This window comes from Lytechinus variegatus, chromosome 3, assembly GCF_018143015.1.
Source record: "Lytechinus variegatus isolate NC3 chromosome 3, Lvar_3.0, whole genome shotgun sequence".
NCBI classification, from domain to species: domain Eukaryota; kingdom Metazoa; phylum Echinodermata; class Echinoidea; order Temnopleuroida; family Toxopneustidae; genus Lytechinus; species Lytechinus variegatus.
Window position 1 is genome coordinate 37,517,007 of NC_054742.1, and position 19,239 is coordinate 37,536,245.

General features: G+C 35.8%; 1 protein-coding gene across 1 annotated transcript in view; it reads left to right on the forward strand.

The window, feature by feature from the left end:
- LOC121410929 (protogenin B-like) overlaps positions 1 to 19,239 on the forward strand; it is a 100,621-nt gene that overhangs the window by 15,998 nt on the left and 65,384 nt on the right. Inside the window, exon 2 of the mRNA XM_041603324.1 lies at positions 9,927 to 10,253. Within this exon, the coding sequence (XP_041459258.1) occupies positions 9,927 to 10,253 (327 nt within the window). The remainder of the gene's footprint in view (positions 1 to 9,926; positions 10,254 to 19,239) is intronic.

Genomic DNA, 19,239 nt, shown 5'->3' on the forward strand with positions numbered 1-19,239 from the left:
GCTTCAGGCAAGGAGGTCCTAATCATCATATTCATAAAAATTGAAATATTGTATAATTCAAACAATAAAAAACAAAAGAAATAGTGAGTGACATCATCGACTCTCCCACTTGGATGTAACTGGCTCGTTCCATATAACTATTTTTTTTTAAATAAGCAAAACTATGAAATGTCATAACTTTCTTATTTTACATCCGATTTTGATGAAATTTTCAGCATTGTGCTTGTCTGATTTTTCTCTATTGATTCAAATCTACATTTTTCTGAGGTGGACTTGACCTTTAAGAAGATTCCTGACCTTACTGTATGTGTAATTTCCTGAGAAGATACCAGATTTTTATAAAAATTTCTGGAGAGTATTTTGGAATATCTGTTAAAAATTCATTGACGTCTGATTTGTTGTTGTGAGTTGATTGCCATTCGAAAATGTGACCCGCGGGACACCGGAGTGTGACTCATGTGACATCATTTTGAACTACAAATTGAACAAATAATCATGATTTTATACAGTAAAATGGGCCAAATTTCATTCAAACAAAACATCTATGGTCACTTGTACCCCTTTTATCTTTAAAACAGAAGAATTTTAAAGTCACACTCTGATACATGTACTTACATGAAAGTTTAAATATGGGACTACATATTGTAATCCGATATGTGTTAATAGCATTTAACATTTTTCTGAATAAAAGTTATCTTTCAGGCCTTAAATAATTGACATCTGCCTAAAAATTCACTATCCTCTTTCCCCAAAGTACTGCTCGTTTTGTGACTTGTGTGACATACCCTAATATGCTTTTCACTTTGCATCTCCTTAACCCCATCCTTAACCCCGGACTATCCTTAACCCCATACTATCTTTTTTTCGATTCACACTGTCTTTCTTAACCCCATACTATCTGCTCAACCGTGGTTAATGCCTTAACCCCGGACTATCCCTCAACTCATGAATATTGATGGGTTTACCAAACAGAGCGTGATTTTTTTTTTCGTGCATCTGGTAGAGCTTCATGAGGTCTACCAAACTTCTACACCGAATTTTTAAATTTGGAGTAGAAAATTATTTATGCTAATTTAAATGCGAAAGTCATACATTACAGAAAATGCCTCTTTAATTGTTGACTGAATTTCAAAATGCTTCTTCTTCATCATTTTACCCACACACGTATTTAAATATAATAAAGAAATAAAGCAATATTGTTAGTCCAGGTATGGATTCTCATTTTTGTCATAGTCTTACACATGATGCATGCATAAAAAATGTGTGGATGTAAAAATATCGCATGAACTTAGGACTGGGGTAAGTTGAGCCAGCCAACATGGGGCAAGTTGAGCTATGGTAATTCTTATGGTAATGGATAATAATAATAAAAAAAAATCTTTAAAAAGCCATTGATATGCAGGCAGAAAGGAGCAAAACCATGTGACAATTCTTTAACTTTTAGAGGATGTTAGTATTTAAAGAGAATTAGCAAGTGAAAAGACTTTAAATAAAAAATTGGCATACTGGTTCTTCCCGCATACATTATGTACATAGTTTTTGTGGCTCAAATTACCCTCAAAAGGTGGCACAACTTACCCCATATATCGGGCAAGTTGAGCCATTTGACATCGCTTTTTTTCAAAGGTCACAATGACTTTTTGTGTGGAGGTAGAAAGTTATATATAGGTGAAAAATATTTCTTAAGAATCAAATTTAAAGGCAAGGTACATGTACTTATTTCTGCATTGTTATTGTTCATATCAATTCTAACATGGAAAATGTAAAAAGTGTCACAACTTACCCCGCCTTCCCCTAGGCCTATTTATTTGGACACATTGTTTGGTTGATTATGAGTTTCTGTCTTTGTGTGCATTTGTAACATCTGTCTTCATGTATGTATAGGGCCTACACATGGAGATACTTTGTTTCCAATATCAAACTTTTTAATAATCCACCTGCACGCATATAGGCCTATATATTTCAACTCAAGCATGCTCCAGCCTTTTGAATATGTTTCTATTCTTTTTTAAGGTGGATATACATGTAGTAAAGAATCCCTTAGAACTTTGAAGGATGCATTCAAAGATAATGAATGCTTATCATTTTAGGAAATAATCCCCCTGAATGCATCAGATAATGAGTTTATTTCTCACATTGATAAGATGAATACAAGAGAATTTGTAATGGACATTTTTTTTCTAAATCATGATTTCAATGTCATCACTTGAAATGAAAATACATGCATATTAATGTGCAAAGTGACGGTGATCACTTTTTATCCTTCAAACATCAAGTCTCATCAACATTATTATAATTATACGTGGCAGTTTTTCCACAAAGAGTCAAGTATGTATAGTCTCATCAATGAATTCAAGTATGATTTATATTAGCTTTTGTGAAATGTCACCATGTGACAGAAAGAACTTAGAGGTAAATTGCTTAAAGGATTATTTTTTTTTACTTTGTATAATTTATATTCTGGCTTGCAATAGAAGATACTTCAAAGAATGAAGGCCTAAATGTTTGAACATGTAGGTAACAATTGTAATCTCATCTGATGCAGGGTGTTTCCATCTTTGAAACTTTTCTGCCATATTTGTGAAATAACATCCAGGTGGTGGAGAGACCTGCTGATTCATCTTTTCTGTCTTCACTTGGGATTACCTGTTTGGGGCCCTTGAATCACAAGCAGTGGAAACATAATGCACATGGTGTGGAAATAAACTGAGTCTGTATAGAAAATATACTATGTGAACACAATGAAGGATGTGGGCTCTATATACTAGTCATCCAGGTCCTTGTGTTACAGTATATAAAATAAAACCAAAACGTACATATTTTTGTTTTGGGAGATACATCTATCTTTAATTCTAAGTCTTAAATGAGTCAAGTTGTGTATTTATAAGAAAACACAAATTAAGGCACTTTTCAAAGTTACTTTGCTTGACAGGTCCATAGGTAAATTCACTTTATTCACTTTCAGTAAGCTGTAGTGTCCTCTTGATGCTTTTGGACCATTTTTAGGTATTCATGCTCTCAGATCTTGCAACCAAATTCTCAAGTTTTCATGTTCATCTTAATACTTAAGGTAAAATATATAAAAGCCCATGCAAAAACACACAGTGTCTCCTATCAATAATGGTTCCTTGCACATTTTCTAGTCATATTTAACCCTGATCTGATCCATCATATAGATAATTAGAGATAAACCAGAGGTTTATTTAAGTGAGGGGACCCTGAAGACCACATCAAGTTGATTTCTTTTGTATTGATTTAGAGATTTAAGGGTCCTGGATTGCTTTTTGCATTTGCAGGTGAAAGGGATTATTCCCTGTAAGTGATTGCAGAGCTCTAGCTATTTAGGCCTAAATTGTTTATTTGTTGTTGCATCAAAATTAAAGTGAGAGAATGAAGGTATATATTTGATACTAGCAAAGTTTGTATGTCACTCTGCAATAGAAGGAAGCTATCTGTTTTCATTGGGGTCATCCTCACTGGTGATGTATGCCAAGTTTTGAGGTTAATCTATGCCTCATCCTCCCTCTTTATACTCAGGAAGTCAGAACCTGCTAGTCATGAGGAGGCATACAAATAGACTTCACAAATAACAAGTGTATAAAACACTGCATTATTCCCTTTTATATTTTTTTTGTTCACAGAGATGTTGTAATGCATTTTGAAGCGTTCACGAAACCATCAAAATAAGTTTACCAACATATTGAATGATACATGTACACTACCAGTTACAATTCTTTAATCACTACCTGTTAAAACCAGATAACAATAGATTCAGTGGATGGAATCTATTTTTCTCTGGTTTGAACAGTAATAGAAGAGGCTTTTAGAATTGCATGTCTTCATAGATGACTGCTATGAGATGACGTAATTTTAAGGCATTGCGCATGTGTCACGTCCTAACCCTCGGCTACTATTAGAATTGAGAACCTCAGCACCTCCATATTGCCATTTTTGTCTCGCCCACCAGAGGTGCCCGGATCCAAATGTCGTCCGTCCTCCTTCCGTTGTCCGTCCTTCACAAACCTAATGACATAACTCCACAACCGTAAGTCGCTTTTCAACCAAACTTGGATGGAAGATGGACTTGGGGGACCTGTATGTTATGCTGCAGTTAGAGGTCAGATGGTATTAAGGTCAAAGGTCATTAAAGTTTACATGCAAGTCAACGTTAAAGTTTACATGCAAGACTCTCTTCTGACACCTAACTCTGCAACCATAAGTCGCTTTTCAACCAAACCTGGATGGTAGATGGACTTGAGGGACTTGCATGTTATGCTGCAGTAGGAGGTCACATGGTAGGGTCAAAGGTCATTTTCAGGTCAATGTTAAAGTTTACATGCAAGACTCTCTTATAACACCTAACTCCACAACTGTAAGTCACTTTTGAACCAAACTTGGATGGTAGATGGACTTGGGGGACCTGCATGTGATGCTGCAGTCAGAGGTCACGTGGTTAGGTCAAAGGTCATTTTCAGGTCAATGTTAAAGTTTACATGCAAGACTTTCTTATGACACCTAACTCCGCAACCGTAAGTCACTTTTCAACATAACTTGGATGGTAGATGTACTTAGGTGACCTGCATGTTATGCTTCAGTCAGAGGTCACGTGGTATTAACGTCAAAGGTCATTTTCTGGTCAATGTTAAAGTTTACATGCAAGACTTTCATATGACACCTAACTCCGCAACGTACATGTAGGTCACTTTTCAATAAAACTTGGATGGTAGATGTACTTAGGCGACCTGCATGTTATGCTTCAGTCGGAGGTCACATGGTAAGGTCAAAGGTCATTTTCAGGTCAACATTGAAGTTTACGTGCAAGGCTTTTATGACAAGTGTTATTCCATCCCAGTCATTTCACAATGAAGTTTCGATACAATTCTGTTGCATGCCCTCGCAAATCACGATATTTATGGTTATTTTCGTAAGTGGGCGAGACACAAAATCGCTTTTGCCTTGTCGTAATTCATAGTCGACGTACACATGAGTGACATTGTTCTAACCGCTCAAGCTCAGCATGAAGATCAATTGCAATGGATCTTTTCCCTTATAAAACAGTTTTCAGTGAATTTGCACAAAATTAGTGTAAAAGAACTGATGCATAATACATGTATCTTTATCATATATGAAATTGTTTTCAGAACTTCAAAAGATATTGCTTTATCTCCTAACTTACGTAAGAAGGAATTAAAGCAAGTGAAAGAACAAGTGTGCACAAGTTGCACCTTTGCATCACCCGACCGGGTCGTGACGCGATGGTACGCCAGATCTTCCAGGTTTGGGCATTGTGTCACGACCCGCTGACCATCATGCTGTTTCATATGGACGTACGTACACATGCACGTCGGTAAAAACTAAGATTCATATCTGTAGTGAACATAGGCAGACAATTATATTGACACACCAGATCTGTGGACTGATACACCGTTCTGGTTCACTCATTCTTAAACGCTCTAAGGCCGTGTTTATGCTTCCACTTCTCAGGCCAGAATCAGCGTTTCCAAACGTGATAAGTCCAAAACACGGTTGCATCCATGCTACTTTCATTTAAACACTGTTTCAAAACGCCGGTCGTAAACTCACAAAAAGGTGCATTTGTAAATGTTGTTTGACCAGAATCAGGCTTTCTGGGGAAGTATAAACAGAACCACGATCGCAAACGTGTTTAAATGACGTCATTTGGTACATGTTTCCGGTGAGATGAAAATCCGTGGGCGAATACAGTCGCATTGCTCCATGTTATCTCCACGTAATAACAACACCCAGAAAAAAAAACTTTCGAAAAAAGGCGCGCCCAATTTGACCTCAATTTCCTGCTCGATGAAAATTACGATGCGAAGCCAGCTTGAGATCATGATTTCGCCTCTGAAAAGTTAAGCATAAACAGCACTCCCAGAACCATGTTAACGATCGGCGTTTTGAATCGACGTTTGAAAACGCTGATTCTGTCCTGGCAATGGAAGCATTACACACCCTAACTGATTCAAAGAATGTGACGGGTAGTGTATGTGACTGTGCAATGTAGTCAGATTAAACTTGATGTCTATGAATATGTTCTGTGGCTCGATTTGTGATCTATTGCCTTAGGTTTGTGCTTTGTCCCTTTTTCTCTTTTCTCTTAAAGGGGAAGTTCACCCTGACAAAAACTTTATTGTAAAAATAGCAGAAAAAATAATAAAAAATATTGCTGAAGGTTTGAGAAAAATTCATCAAATAATTAAAAAGTTATTAGAATTTCAATTACTTGATTTGTGACGTCATATGCGAGCAGTATTCCTACATAGCGAATGGTAAAAAATCAATGAAATGTCATTTTCTCAGAAAATTGAAAATGATTTTCACTGTACCTTTTGTATATCAATAGACAAATCATTTCACACCTGATCATGAATAGAAAACAAAATTAAGTCATCAGGAACCATGCAAAATTTGAAATTCATGCATTTTATATTACATAACACATGGGGCAGCTGCTCGTTTATGACGTCACAAATCCAAAACTTTGAACTCTAATAACTTTCTTACTCTTTAACGGATTTTCCTCAAACCTTCACCAATATTGTTTACTATTTTTTCTGCTATTTTCACAACAAAGTTTTCTTCAGGGTGAACTTTCCCTTTAAGAAAAGAATACTGTCAGTCTACACTTATCTTCAAACCACAAATCACTTATGACCTTTCCCCCGAGTGTTACAGGTACAAAGAGGGAATGGAAACTTGTAAAAAAAAAATAGAATCAAACTTAGCTTCAAGTTATTGAATCAGAATTTTAATTAAGACACATGTAGGGTTTCATTGACATTTACTATAACTCAAAATATGCAATCCCCACTAGGTGGTTTTCACAAGAATCTCTGTTAAATTACAAGAACTCTTTCAGGCTAAAAATATCTGATAATTATTTCCGGTGCATTCACACTGCCCTGAAACATATCTTTTGGGGGAAAGTTCTCAAAGTTACGAGCATGTGCAGTACATTCTGATATGCAGGCAAGGCGCAAGATTCAAAATTGCCAGCTCAGCAGCCACCCACGGCACCCACGCCCAACAACATGCTGGGCTGAGAAAGTTCCCATAATTTGCTTTCACACTGCCAAAATACCTGTGACCTTGGAAAATTCCCACTGAAAGTTCTCAATTTGACAAGTAACTACTATTTAGCTGATTTTTTTTCTTTTGGAGATACTACATGTAATTTGCTTTCACACTGCAGATATTACCTGTTTTTTTTCTGATTGGGGTAAATTTCCCGATCAGAAAATAAGTGGAACTTAGAACCACCTACTGAAACATCTTTAATGAAAAAAAAAGAAGTGCACGGATTTGTGTATTTATTTGTTCAACGAAAGCATAGAGCAATTACAGAAGGAGGACCGGCTCTCTCGAATGCTTTGCCCCATGCGCGGCACCGCTAATCCCCTCACAGCAGGGTGGTCCATCACGGCACTTTCACACTTACAGGCGCAGGCCGCCCGTAAATCAACCCTAAATCAGATAGGGAAAGTTGATTGAATGCAAATTAAAACGCTGTCATTTGGACCCAATGGGTGATATTAATATGAATAAAATTTACAGATCATAATCAACGAAATATCATAAAAGTTCGGTTTAGATCTATTTCTTCAAGGGCGTCAATTCTAGTATTTTTCCGAAACGGTCCGGAGCTTAGGCCTGTACTGTGTGAATGAGCTGAGCGAGCTCGAAGCTCAAGCATCACGCTCACCTTCAACTTGCACAAATAGGAGTACGTGGGGCACCGGAAGATAATCGACGATGCATCAATCGACGTAGAAATGCCCAGTAGTTTTGTCGTTATATTTTCAAGGCATGCATGACCACCAAAATAATCTTACCATCGAGATCAACTTTGAAGTATGCTTTACCCCCTCATTGTAATTTTTAAGACATGAGCTCACAGGAAAAGGTTTTATAAAGCAAGAAAGACAGACATTCATAAATGACATGTATCCAACTTTCTCTGTAAGTACCGTGGCTGGGTTGAATGAGATTTTAACGTATTTGGTATGTATGCAAAGGGGATCATCTCAGAAGTTCAACCATACAGAAAAGAAGTACATCAGGAATCCATACGAAGAGATATGGATGTTGGAAGAACAGCAAGTCGTGTTTCGATTTTGAAAAAAACAGAGCTTGAAGGGAAGTTATGTGGGAGAACGTCGTTTACCGCGGTGCCTTGCAGATTTTACGAGCGGGCTTATCGCGTTACGTAAACGGGCTCTAACTTTCGCCTGGCGGCTCGCCGATTGATGTTAGATATCGTTCCTTCGCCCGAAGGAAGCGATAACAAAGGATTAACAGAGGAATTGGAAGATGGTTCTCCTTCTGTAATAGCTCTATGATGAAAGAGGAAGTCCACCCTGTTGTGAAGTCGGCTTAAGCGTGTAAAGCATGGGTTACACCTGAACCGAATCTGCAGCAAATCCATCCGACGAATACAAATATTTGGGTGGATTTGGAAGTATTCTGTTCTCCGCGAATGCAAGAAAATTTGGGAGGGATTTAGGAACATTCGTTGAGGAATTCGGCTCATTTTGAAATGTTTAACACTTCCCAAATACTCCCAAATATGGCCGCAACAAATTTAATTCAGGCCACATTCGGTTGGATTAGGGAGGCATTTGAAGTATTATGGGCAAATGGGGACCTATTCGTATCATTCGAGGAATAATGGTCCCAGCTCATTACATTCTGCTATATTCTGATACGGGTCCAAATTTGGGTCATCATTTCGCTGTAATTGAGCAATCAGGCCACATTCAGCTTGATTCTGACCATATTTGTCTCGATTCATGCCACTCTTCAGGTGGCTTTCGGCTTTATTCGGGATGGCCGAAATTCTTGGTGATTCTGTGTTGAATCAGGACCTCTTTGGGACCCATGGATCTCTATTGAAGGAGCTCCCCGAATCAAAGACGAATAGGTTCTGAATCCCTTGAATCGATCCGACTCAGGCCGTATTCAGGCAGAATTGGTCCGAATTTATTAGGGAGAAATTGGTTCTGGGGAGCGTTTCATGAAAGGACTTGTCGGACGTTTTATATGACAAGTCCCATTTTATCCGACAGTTACTATAGTAACAGTGCCTCTCAGCCATTCAGAATCAAGGAAAGATGTCAGATCTGACAACTTGTCGGACAAAAATGTTGATGAAACGGTCCCCTGGTGTGTCTGGCCACTGCCTGTAAGCCTAGTCCCTGGAAATTATTTTGAAATAATGGTGTATGTTTTAAGCATAGGAAATAGTAGTAAAGTGTCCCATTACGATTGAGCGCAGGGGCTGTTTCATAAAGCTGTTCGTATGCTAAGAGTGACTTTAAGAATGACTGGAGATTATTTCTTGTGGTGAATTATATTCACCATTAAATATTCATTGGTGATTATTTAAGAAAGGTTCACCAGTTCTTAAAGTTGCACTTAACTTGCGAACAGCTATATAAGTTTGTAATATTGTGGTAAATTATATTCACCATTAAATATTCATTTGTGATTAAGAAAGGTTCACCAGTTCTTAAAGTCGCACTTGTGAACAGCTTTATGAAACACCCACCAGGTACAATTTCCAAAAGAATTGGCACATTGATGGAAGTTATGTTACCATGGTGACATGATAGGTAGATAATTTTGTGACATTACAAAAATAAACGTTAAACACTATCCTTGATAGGCTTTTGCCGAATATTCATTAATATATTTCTCTCATATGAAGTCGTGACAAATGTTGAAATAATTTCTCTATTTATTAATACCAATTTCATATTAAGGTAGACTTATACCCTTTAGGGTCATGTTTATTAAAACTTATTAATATTTTGATTTTTTTAAATATAAAAATTGTCCATTGCAATGTGATATTTATTGTCACATCTAATGTTCTACTTTGCTTCTTTCCATTTTTTTCTTTGCAGGCACAACGGTTTATAGTAACGTCATTATTAGGAAACCTCAAGATGTGATAGCGTTTCCAGAGGAGCCCCTGACATGGAATTGTCAGGCGGACTTCAGGTTCGTGGATACACCAGACCATGGACCGTTCGAGAGAGTATGGGCATTTGGCCATCAAATTGGCCATCAAATTTTGAACTCTACAATGAACGAGCACAAGTATGTGCTATCAAATGGGTCACTTTACATAGATAGCGTGGTGGCCCAAAGAGACAGTGGGACTTACAGGTGCTGTGTCAAAAACATAACAGGGATTCAGTGCAGTCAGGAAGCACTTCTCCAAATTGCTGGTAAGCATCGTCAGTATTCCTGTTTAACCTTAGCATGTTGTGCAATCAAGATGACGATTGTTTTTATTTTATTTTTTTCACACATCACTTGTTAGTTTTTCTAGATTCTGGGGGACTACACTAAATTTTTGCCGATGCCTTTTTCTAAGTAAAGTTTATCTGAGCATTGGTTTGTTTTTGCTTACTGTAAGTCATTCAAATTGTTTAGGTTCCTGGTATAAACAATGATAAAACAAAACAAAACAGTTTGGTTTCTTTTGATGAGTAATTGCTCACAAATATTTCCTCTCATTTTCCTGCGTTGACTGTTTGACATGTATTGAAACAAATCAATACAGGGAAAATTGATGAAGGTTATTCAGTTATTTCAGTATTACTTGAATAGTGATAATTTAATCTGGATCAGGTGGATATTTATCAAACTGTCAATCCCATCATCATGAGTGTTGGAAATCACAATTATGAAATTCTGAAAGTTTTTGAAAATTTAATACATATTTTAGAACAGGAAATGGAGGAAGCATAAACTTCAAATGCGTACATTCAAGAAACTATCTAGATCTGGGCCCCATCGTAAAAAGAAAGAGTTGTGATTTATCCGATCAACGACAACTATGGAAAGCCAACAATGTCAAAATCTACATGTATGTTTGTTCTAAATATTTTCTAGATGTGATGTATTTTCATACATCATTTTTTTTGGAGAAAATTCAGTGTGCTTCTCTTTGTTTACAAAGAACATCTTGCAAATTTCCATTGGAAAAAAATAATGACATTGATGGATTTCCATGTAGTTAGGTTGATCGGTTCAGTCGTAACTCTTTGTAAGACAGGGCCAATATTTGAACTGTGAAAAGATTGGTATTGCTTTTACATCTTGATATTTTGCAATTTAATTTGTCCTCACCCAACCCCCCCCCCAAAAAAAAATCAAGTTCCAAAATGTGTTCGAAACAATGTGATAATGTTTTTATCATTGCAGTGTTGTATAAGTTTTTACCTTCATTATGCTCCTATTCTTAATCCATTCATGATTGCATCAGCTAATTTACTCCTCCAACATGTGTCTGTTCTTTATCACCTGTATCATCCACACGTTTTAAAAATGTAGGCCTACATGTCTTACAGAAGCATGAGAAATATAATTGGAAGGTGTTGACAAAACCTTTTTGACACTGTAAACAAACCTGTGTTTCCTTGTATACTCTTTACAGGCATGCTGATCTGAAGTAGTGGCCTGTGTTGTTAGATGGGAAATCTAGAGCACAATTTATGGGGAAGTGGTGACAGGTTGTGATATACCCCTTAAAGGGGAAGTCCACCACAATTGAAAGAAAAGAAAAATTAACAATTATAATGCTGATAATTTTATCAAAATTTTAATGCAAAATAAAAAAAGTTCTGGTATTTTAAATTACCACTCAATTTCTAAGAGTATTTTATGCATGTATGCTGGTTGGTATGCAAATTAGGGAACCGGAGATATCATCTGCTCACTATCTCTTCTGTACCTAATTATATGAAATCATTTTGATAATTCCTCATGATATGAAACATGTTTTATTCCTCCCTGACCATGTGGAACTGACATTGTTTGAAAACAATTGTGAGTAATTGAAGGTCCATATCGCCAGATTTGCAAAAGCTGAAATATTGTATAATCCTGGGCAGTCACCGGTCACACCAAAAAATTGACCTTTTGTTTCACTTGTTCTGCGTACTATATCGGAAGTGAGTTTTCTTCCTCTTGAGACAAACCTTTAATTAATAATTAAGGGTCTGTGTTACATAAGACCAGCAAGTCTTACATTATGATTGTAGGTCCATCTCCATCATCCCAAGTTTTTAAAGTGCCAATGAAAGCGCACGCTTTTTTAAATTTGAATTTTAGTCATGCTCTTTCCTTATTAGTTGCAGACACCTTATTAATTTGTCAGTGAAGTTTGGAGATGACGGCTGGTAAACACTTCTCAGCTGATCAGCTCACTCGGCATGTGCATGCAGAATTAGAACGAACGAAAAGAAAATTGTAAACATTGCTTCTAACCGATTACAAAAGGTGTAAAATAAAATCTAGATTACAACATATTTCAGAAATATTAGAAGGAAAACAAAAAAAAAGAATCGAAGTACAATGATATTTTAAGCGTATTTTCAGCATGTAAAATACCGCTTGTAAACAAATATCGTTAGTGAAAAAAATTGTATGTTCGAGAGTATTTAACACTATGGAATGATCTAATCGCTCATAAAGCGTGGCCTTCCACATTTAGCCATGGAAATAATAGCTAGCGCGTGAAATATCAGTTCAGGGGATTTTGGGGAGGAAAAAAAAGATCTCTGATGTCTTAAAAGAGGAGAAGTTGTCCGGTTAGCTTTTATACTGGCCGTTTCACCGGCGAACTTCGCCGGGGAAACAGTTTCACTGGGGAAATTCTCCACCTCTCGAGGTTCGCTGGCAAACTTCTCCTGAATGAGGGCATTGCTACGAAAGTATCTGTTATAAGCATGTGCTCCTCGCTTCTCATTCAAGTAACAATCACTGTTTTTCCACATTACACATTTACTCATGACAGGAATATCAATAATGAAGGAAAACAAGAGCAAAAAGCATTTATTTTGAACAAATCCATCATCCAGATTAACAATGCTACATTATTGGACCTTCTCCATCAAAATACAGATTTAGCACAATTACAATTGGAAGGTTGACATGTGCGCCCCTAAATACTTTCGGAAGTTACACCAACCCTCTGTTGTGATCCCCAGGAAGGCCATGGTAAATTGGCTGGAGTTTCTTCCCATGACTGCCGTTTGGATACAGAATCGTGACATTAAAGTTAATTAAATAACATTGGAATTTAAATTTCTGTACCCTAAAATTTACTCTTACTAGGAAATTATGTCTGAACATGGTTAGAATGGAGATAAATTGCAAGAAAGTAAAACTTAAGATCATCCGTTTTCGTTGGAATGCAAGTAGTTTGGTGAATCAAAATATTAATGCAAAAAAAAAATCAATCATTTGTCATTTTGAGCCTGAACAAGTTTTAATGATTTACAGACATTTTTGTAATGAGACTTGTTTGAATGTACCTCGTGTCTACAGACTTCTGGACCAGAGCAAACACAGACTTTAGCTTACTCTAGTTAGGATTGAACTTTGACTTTATTTTTTGTTACCATGGAAATGAGGTTAGATGAGCAAGCCACCTGTTCATCCACATTTGTGAGTTTTCGTTGAGGTGATGGGTGGTGAACAATTTCAAATCATTTAGGCCTGAAAGCATTTGTAAATGATAGAATTATTCTGCTTTAATGATTGCCAGACAACTACCATACTACAACATATCTGTTGTATGTATCAAAGCTACATTCCCAAAGGAATTAAAATAAATAAATTGTCATACATGTAATTGTTAATTCAAAAGAAAGCATGATTTTAAAATATTTTTCAACACTTATTTAAAAACCATATATTGGCTTGTGTAATAATGCAAACATAACAATTCAACATTAAATTACTTCGATAATATTGGCGCGATATTCTAGAATACTGTAGTTCCTAATGGATGCCATAAATGATTACAATGACTAGGAAATAAAGTACAGTCTTTTGAAAGGCAATTAATAAATTGGCACTTGATCCTATAATTTCAGAGGTGGATGTTTCTTGTTTCTGAACATTGTCTGAATGCCCATTGCATTTTGAATTAAATTTGACTGAATCATGACTGCTATACAACCTGCAGAGGATGTTCTGTGAAATCAAAAGCGATTACTACAGTATGAAGGTGGCAATATGGATGTCGAGGTCATAATCAGTGCCATACAGCTACGGATGTAGGTTAACTTAATAACATAGATATGTAGACGAGAAAGTCCATGAACCTTGTGGTTATGGGTGTTCTTCAACAAGCATGATTTTTCATCCCTTCAGTACTTGTTATTATCCTTTGCAGTTGTACTTGTAGGCCAATACTCATGTTAGCCAATACTCCTGTCACATGGTGGTCAAGTGTTGTAGGCTTGAACACCCAGCACATCCACCAATATATTAGCATAAGGAAATCAGCTTTAGATAAAATTCCTGACTTCACTGAATGATATGTACACTAGATTATGGCACGCATATAGGGAATCAATTAAATATATATTTCACTTAAAAAATATATCTTTCTCTTCCACTAAACCATTTCACTTAATAAAGAAATATATATTTCACTTTTAACAATATATTTCACTTTTTAAAAAATATATATTTCACTTTTCAAAAAAAATATATTTCACTTTTCAAAAAAGATATATTTCACTTCTCCCCAAAAATATGTTTCACTTTTGAAAAAAAATTGATTTCACTTTAAAAAAAAATATATTTCAATTTTCATAAAAACATATTTCCCTTTTCTAAAAGATATATTTCACTTTTCAAAAATAAAAATATTTCACTTTTCTAAAATAATATGTTTCACATTTTCCCCCACAATATGTTTCACTTTTCAAAAAAAAAATATATTTCACTTTTCAAAAAAATATATTTCACTTTTTCAAAAAAATATTTTTCGTTTGAAAAAAATTCATTTCACTTTTCAAAACAAAAATGTTTTTTTTGACGAAGAATCATTTCACTTGTTACATTTTAATTTTGAGAGAAAACAAATCCTTTCACTTTTTATCTACAAATCTATATATCTGTCTCTTTATCTCTATCTATCTATATCTATGTACATGTATCTATCTATTAGGCCCGTTTCGGGTACACGGGTACACGTGTACACGCACGGTCAAGTCAGTGCACGTGTACTAAATTCCATCACCGTGTACACGGTAGCATCTGCATAAAGCATGCGTGGGACTGTAAAGTCAGTGAACAAGCTCACAGCCTCATATTAATTCTTAGTTCTCAGACACTGCACATGTTTTAATCACTAATATGTCAATATATTTCAATTAACCTAGAGTGAGTTTACTTCCAAAATCGCCGATTTAATCCACATTTATTCTGGAGACTCAAGTTTTTGTACCACACGAAATGGGTATGCTCCGGTCAGTGCAGGGCCCTAGTTAGCGCCGACGTTCGTTGGATGCGCATTTTGCATACTGTACCGTACATGCATGCACAGATCGCTGCAGAATTGAGTGTAACTGAAGTTATCGATTGATTTTCATTATTTTATTGCCAATTTGAGGAGCGTGTGTTTGTAGGCTTGTAGCACATGTGTATGAGCGTATAACACGTAACTGGAGACTCTCGAAAGCGTTCTTCAATCACTTTTAGAGCCAATTTGAGAATCACCAATTGCGACAGCGATCATTGCTCCAGTTACGTGTTATACGCTCATAAACATGTGCTACAAGCCTACAAACACACGCTCCTCAAATTGGCAATAAAATAATGAAAATCAATCGATAACTTCAGTTACACTTAATTCTGCAGCGATCTGTGCATGCATGTACAGTACAGTATGCAAAATGCGCATCCAACGAACGTCGGCGCTAACTAGGGCCCTGCACTGATTTACTTTTGCATTCTTTATTAATTTAATGCGCTGCTAAGCTGAGTAAACTTTTTAATTGCACCAATTTTTGTGGATTGATACTTCTAACTTCTCAGGTAAGCTTTAAAACCGTGACTTAGGCTACATGTAGGAAACACTGAAAAAATACCGTAACTCACTCTCACTCAGTGTTTACAACGTGTACACGTGTACACGACCGAAAAACACGCCGTGTACACGTGCATCAAAAATGGACTTTCAAACCGGGCCTACTATCTATCTATCTATAGCAGGGGCCGCGGAACGGTTTTCAAAGTGGGGGGGGGACCATGCAAAAAATCACAATCATATGGTCATTTTCACGTTTTTGTACACGGTTTTGGAAAAAAGTGGGGGGGGGGCTGAAGCTCCCCCCCAGCTTCCGCGCCCCCTGTTAATATATCTATCTTCTATTAATCTATCCACCTATCATTTATCTCTCCATCCATCTATCTATTTATCTATCTTTCTTATATCTATCTGTTTGAATATGTATGTCTGTCTGTCTATTTTTCTTTCATACTTATATCCACTCATTTGTTTATGTTTATCTCTGTATCTATGACAGACCACCTAATTCGTCTGCACGACGAATTAAAATCTAATTTCACTTGTTACATTTTAAATCTGAGATAAAACAAATCCTTTCACTTTTGTTGGATAACACATACCGCTGCCGTATTAGACCGTAAGTAAATTTCGTTCTTCACGTAAATATCCATTCCTCTCGCTACGAAAAACATGTCACTCGTGTTGCAAAATTCATTTCACTCAATTTCAACAAGTGATTCTTCTTCGAAAAAAAATATAATTTTCTTGGAAAGTGAAATGAATTTTTTTCAAAAGTGAAACATATTTTTTTGGAAAAGTGAAATATATTTTTTTGAAAAGTGAAATATATTTTTTGAAAAGTGAAATATATTTTTTTGGAAAAGTGAAATATATTTTTTTGAAAAGTGAAATATTTTTTTTGAAAAGTGAAATATATTTTTTTGAAAAGTGAAATACATTTTTTTGAAAAGTGAAATATATTTTTTTGAAAAGTGAAATATATTTTTTTTTGAAAAGGGAAATACATTTTTTTGAAAAGTGAAATATATTTTTTTTGAAAAGTGAAATATATATTTTTGAAAAGTGAAATATATTTTTTTCATAAAGTGGAATACAATTTTTAAAAGTGAAATGGTTTAGTGGAAAAGAAACATATTTTTTTCAAGTGAAATATATATTTAATTGTTTCCCTATGAGCATGCCATACTAGATAGATACCATTGTACCAAGTCTTTTGGGCCCTTCTCATATAAAATACTTTTTCTCCATCTAGAGGCATAGTGTTTATGTAGGCCTGTATATTCAGATGCCAGTGAAACTGAAAGATTGAAAGGATTTTGCTCTACTTTGGAAGCCATTTCTGAGTAGTCAAAGGTTCATGTAGGTCACATCTTCTCTCTAGTTAACACTGGTTACATGTGGCTCCATTATCCGAGCACTATTTTGGAGACAAACTTAAATGCTGAGCCAAACATTAAGGGGAGAAAAACTTCAATGTTATAAGACTGGATCTCGCCTCATTACCTGGCAATCAAGCAATCCTGCATTGAGCTAATGAAATCACATACTGGAAAACATCATACTTGGAAGTTGTACAGAGCCTCCAGCCAAAATTATTTTAAAAACTTTATTTGCTTGTGTGTAATCTATCAAATGATTATGATATTTAAAAATGATAGATCATTTATTCTATGGCAATTTTGTAACTTGAGAGTTGTATCACTGCATAGTGCTTGATGATCTCCAGCATTCAGACAAACTAAAATGTGTCTATTTAAATTAAACTTGTCTGAAATAGGGTTTCAAGTTGATGATGGATTTAAAAGTCTTCATAACCCCTCCCCCCAAAAACCCTGTCCATTCTCCAATTACACACACACACAAATGCAGTATAATATTTCAAGTAAAAGAGAAATATTCCTGAAGTGAAATTATTATTTTTATTTTTGTTAGCTACGCCATTTTAATCTACTGATTATTTATACATGACTAAATTTAAATCACCTTTGTTTACTTCTATGCGACTGTTGGTAAGAAACTCTCAACGCATATTTTGCCTGTTGAATTATTTTAGATATAAAATTATATTTATGTTGTATTGCTTCAAATTGATTTGCTCTTTAATTCTTGATTGCATTTGTTTTCCTTTCTATAGCATATGAATAGGCCTATTCATTGGGGGGGACTGCATGCCAGAGAAAAATATGGCTTACATATATTTCAACAAATTGAATGAATGAGTATTGATCACTATTTGCTTCAGACATAGAAAAGCTGAAAAATAGTATTACATGTATTTTTCTAATTTGACCAATCGTACTTGAATGGTCGTGGTATGTCACAACAAGCAAATCAACGACTAATTCTTCGTTTTCAATGATCATTTAGTTGTTGTAATTTTTAGCTCAAGATAATTTTAACTATTTGATGGTGGTGGTAAATAAGCCATAATGTACAAAAAATTGATCAAGCAGTATTGTAAATTATGCAATAAAACTTAAATCAACTGGTACCATCAAGGTGGTTTTCTTCTTAATCAAGTTCTCTGACCTATTGGGATAATTATAAGCAAAGTTCTCGCCAGGTTCATTCTGATGCTTGGCGGCACGAAGTGACGCAAGCCGCATAGCGGCTTTGGTGCGTGGGAAGCACGCAGGGGGGAGGGTTCGGGAATTCGCGTGGTAGCTATCGAAAATATCAATACCGACGAGCTTAGATTGCTGCTAAATGCACCACATTTTATGTCTATTTAATGCTTCTCCACCCACACAGCTGTAACGGTTGCGCGAATTGCGATTGAAGTACTGATGAAAAAGGTCAAAGGAAATTGATTTAAATTCAATCTCATTTTATACTTACAGTTTATAGGTTTATTCACATCAATGACATCGATAATTGTACTCCATACTTTCCAATGTCTAGATCGCTATGTCCTTAGAAAGTGCGATTAATTTTGTGAATGCGTGTCAATTACCAAGTACATCTACGGACTGCATGCGTAGCCCTTGAGCTTGCGCCGTGCCACGCCCTTACTAAATCCAAAGATTGTTCCGACTTTATTTGGAATCCTCGGAAGAAAACTACTGAGGCTTCCAAATAATAGGCATCGGTATTCATGAGACGGGTCCCGAACTTATATTATTTGCATGTATGTTTGTTTTGTTTTCAGATACTCAATGAAACTATAACTCTCATATTCTGTTGATGATGTTTATACCAATAATATCCAATCAAGATTCGTTTAGGTTTATCACTGTCAATTATTGCTATGTTCATTTGTATTGTTCTATACTCATCTATAAAATAATGAATGTGCCCATCACGAGCGGGAGAAATATTTTTAGTCATTCATAATACTTAAATATTACGTTTTTGTTCTTATTATAATTTAATCGCGA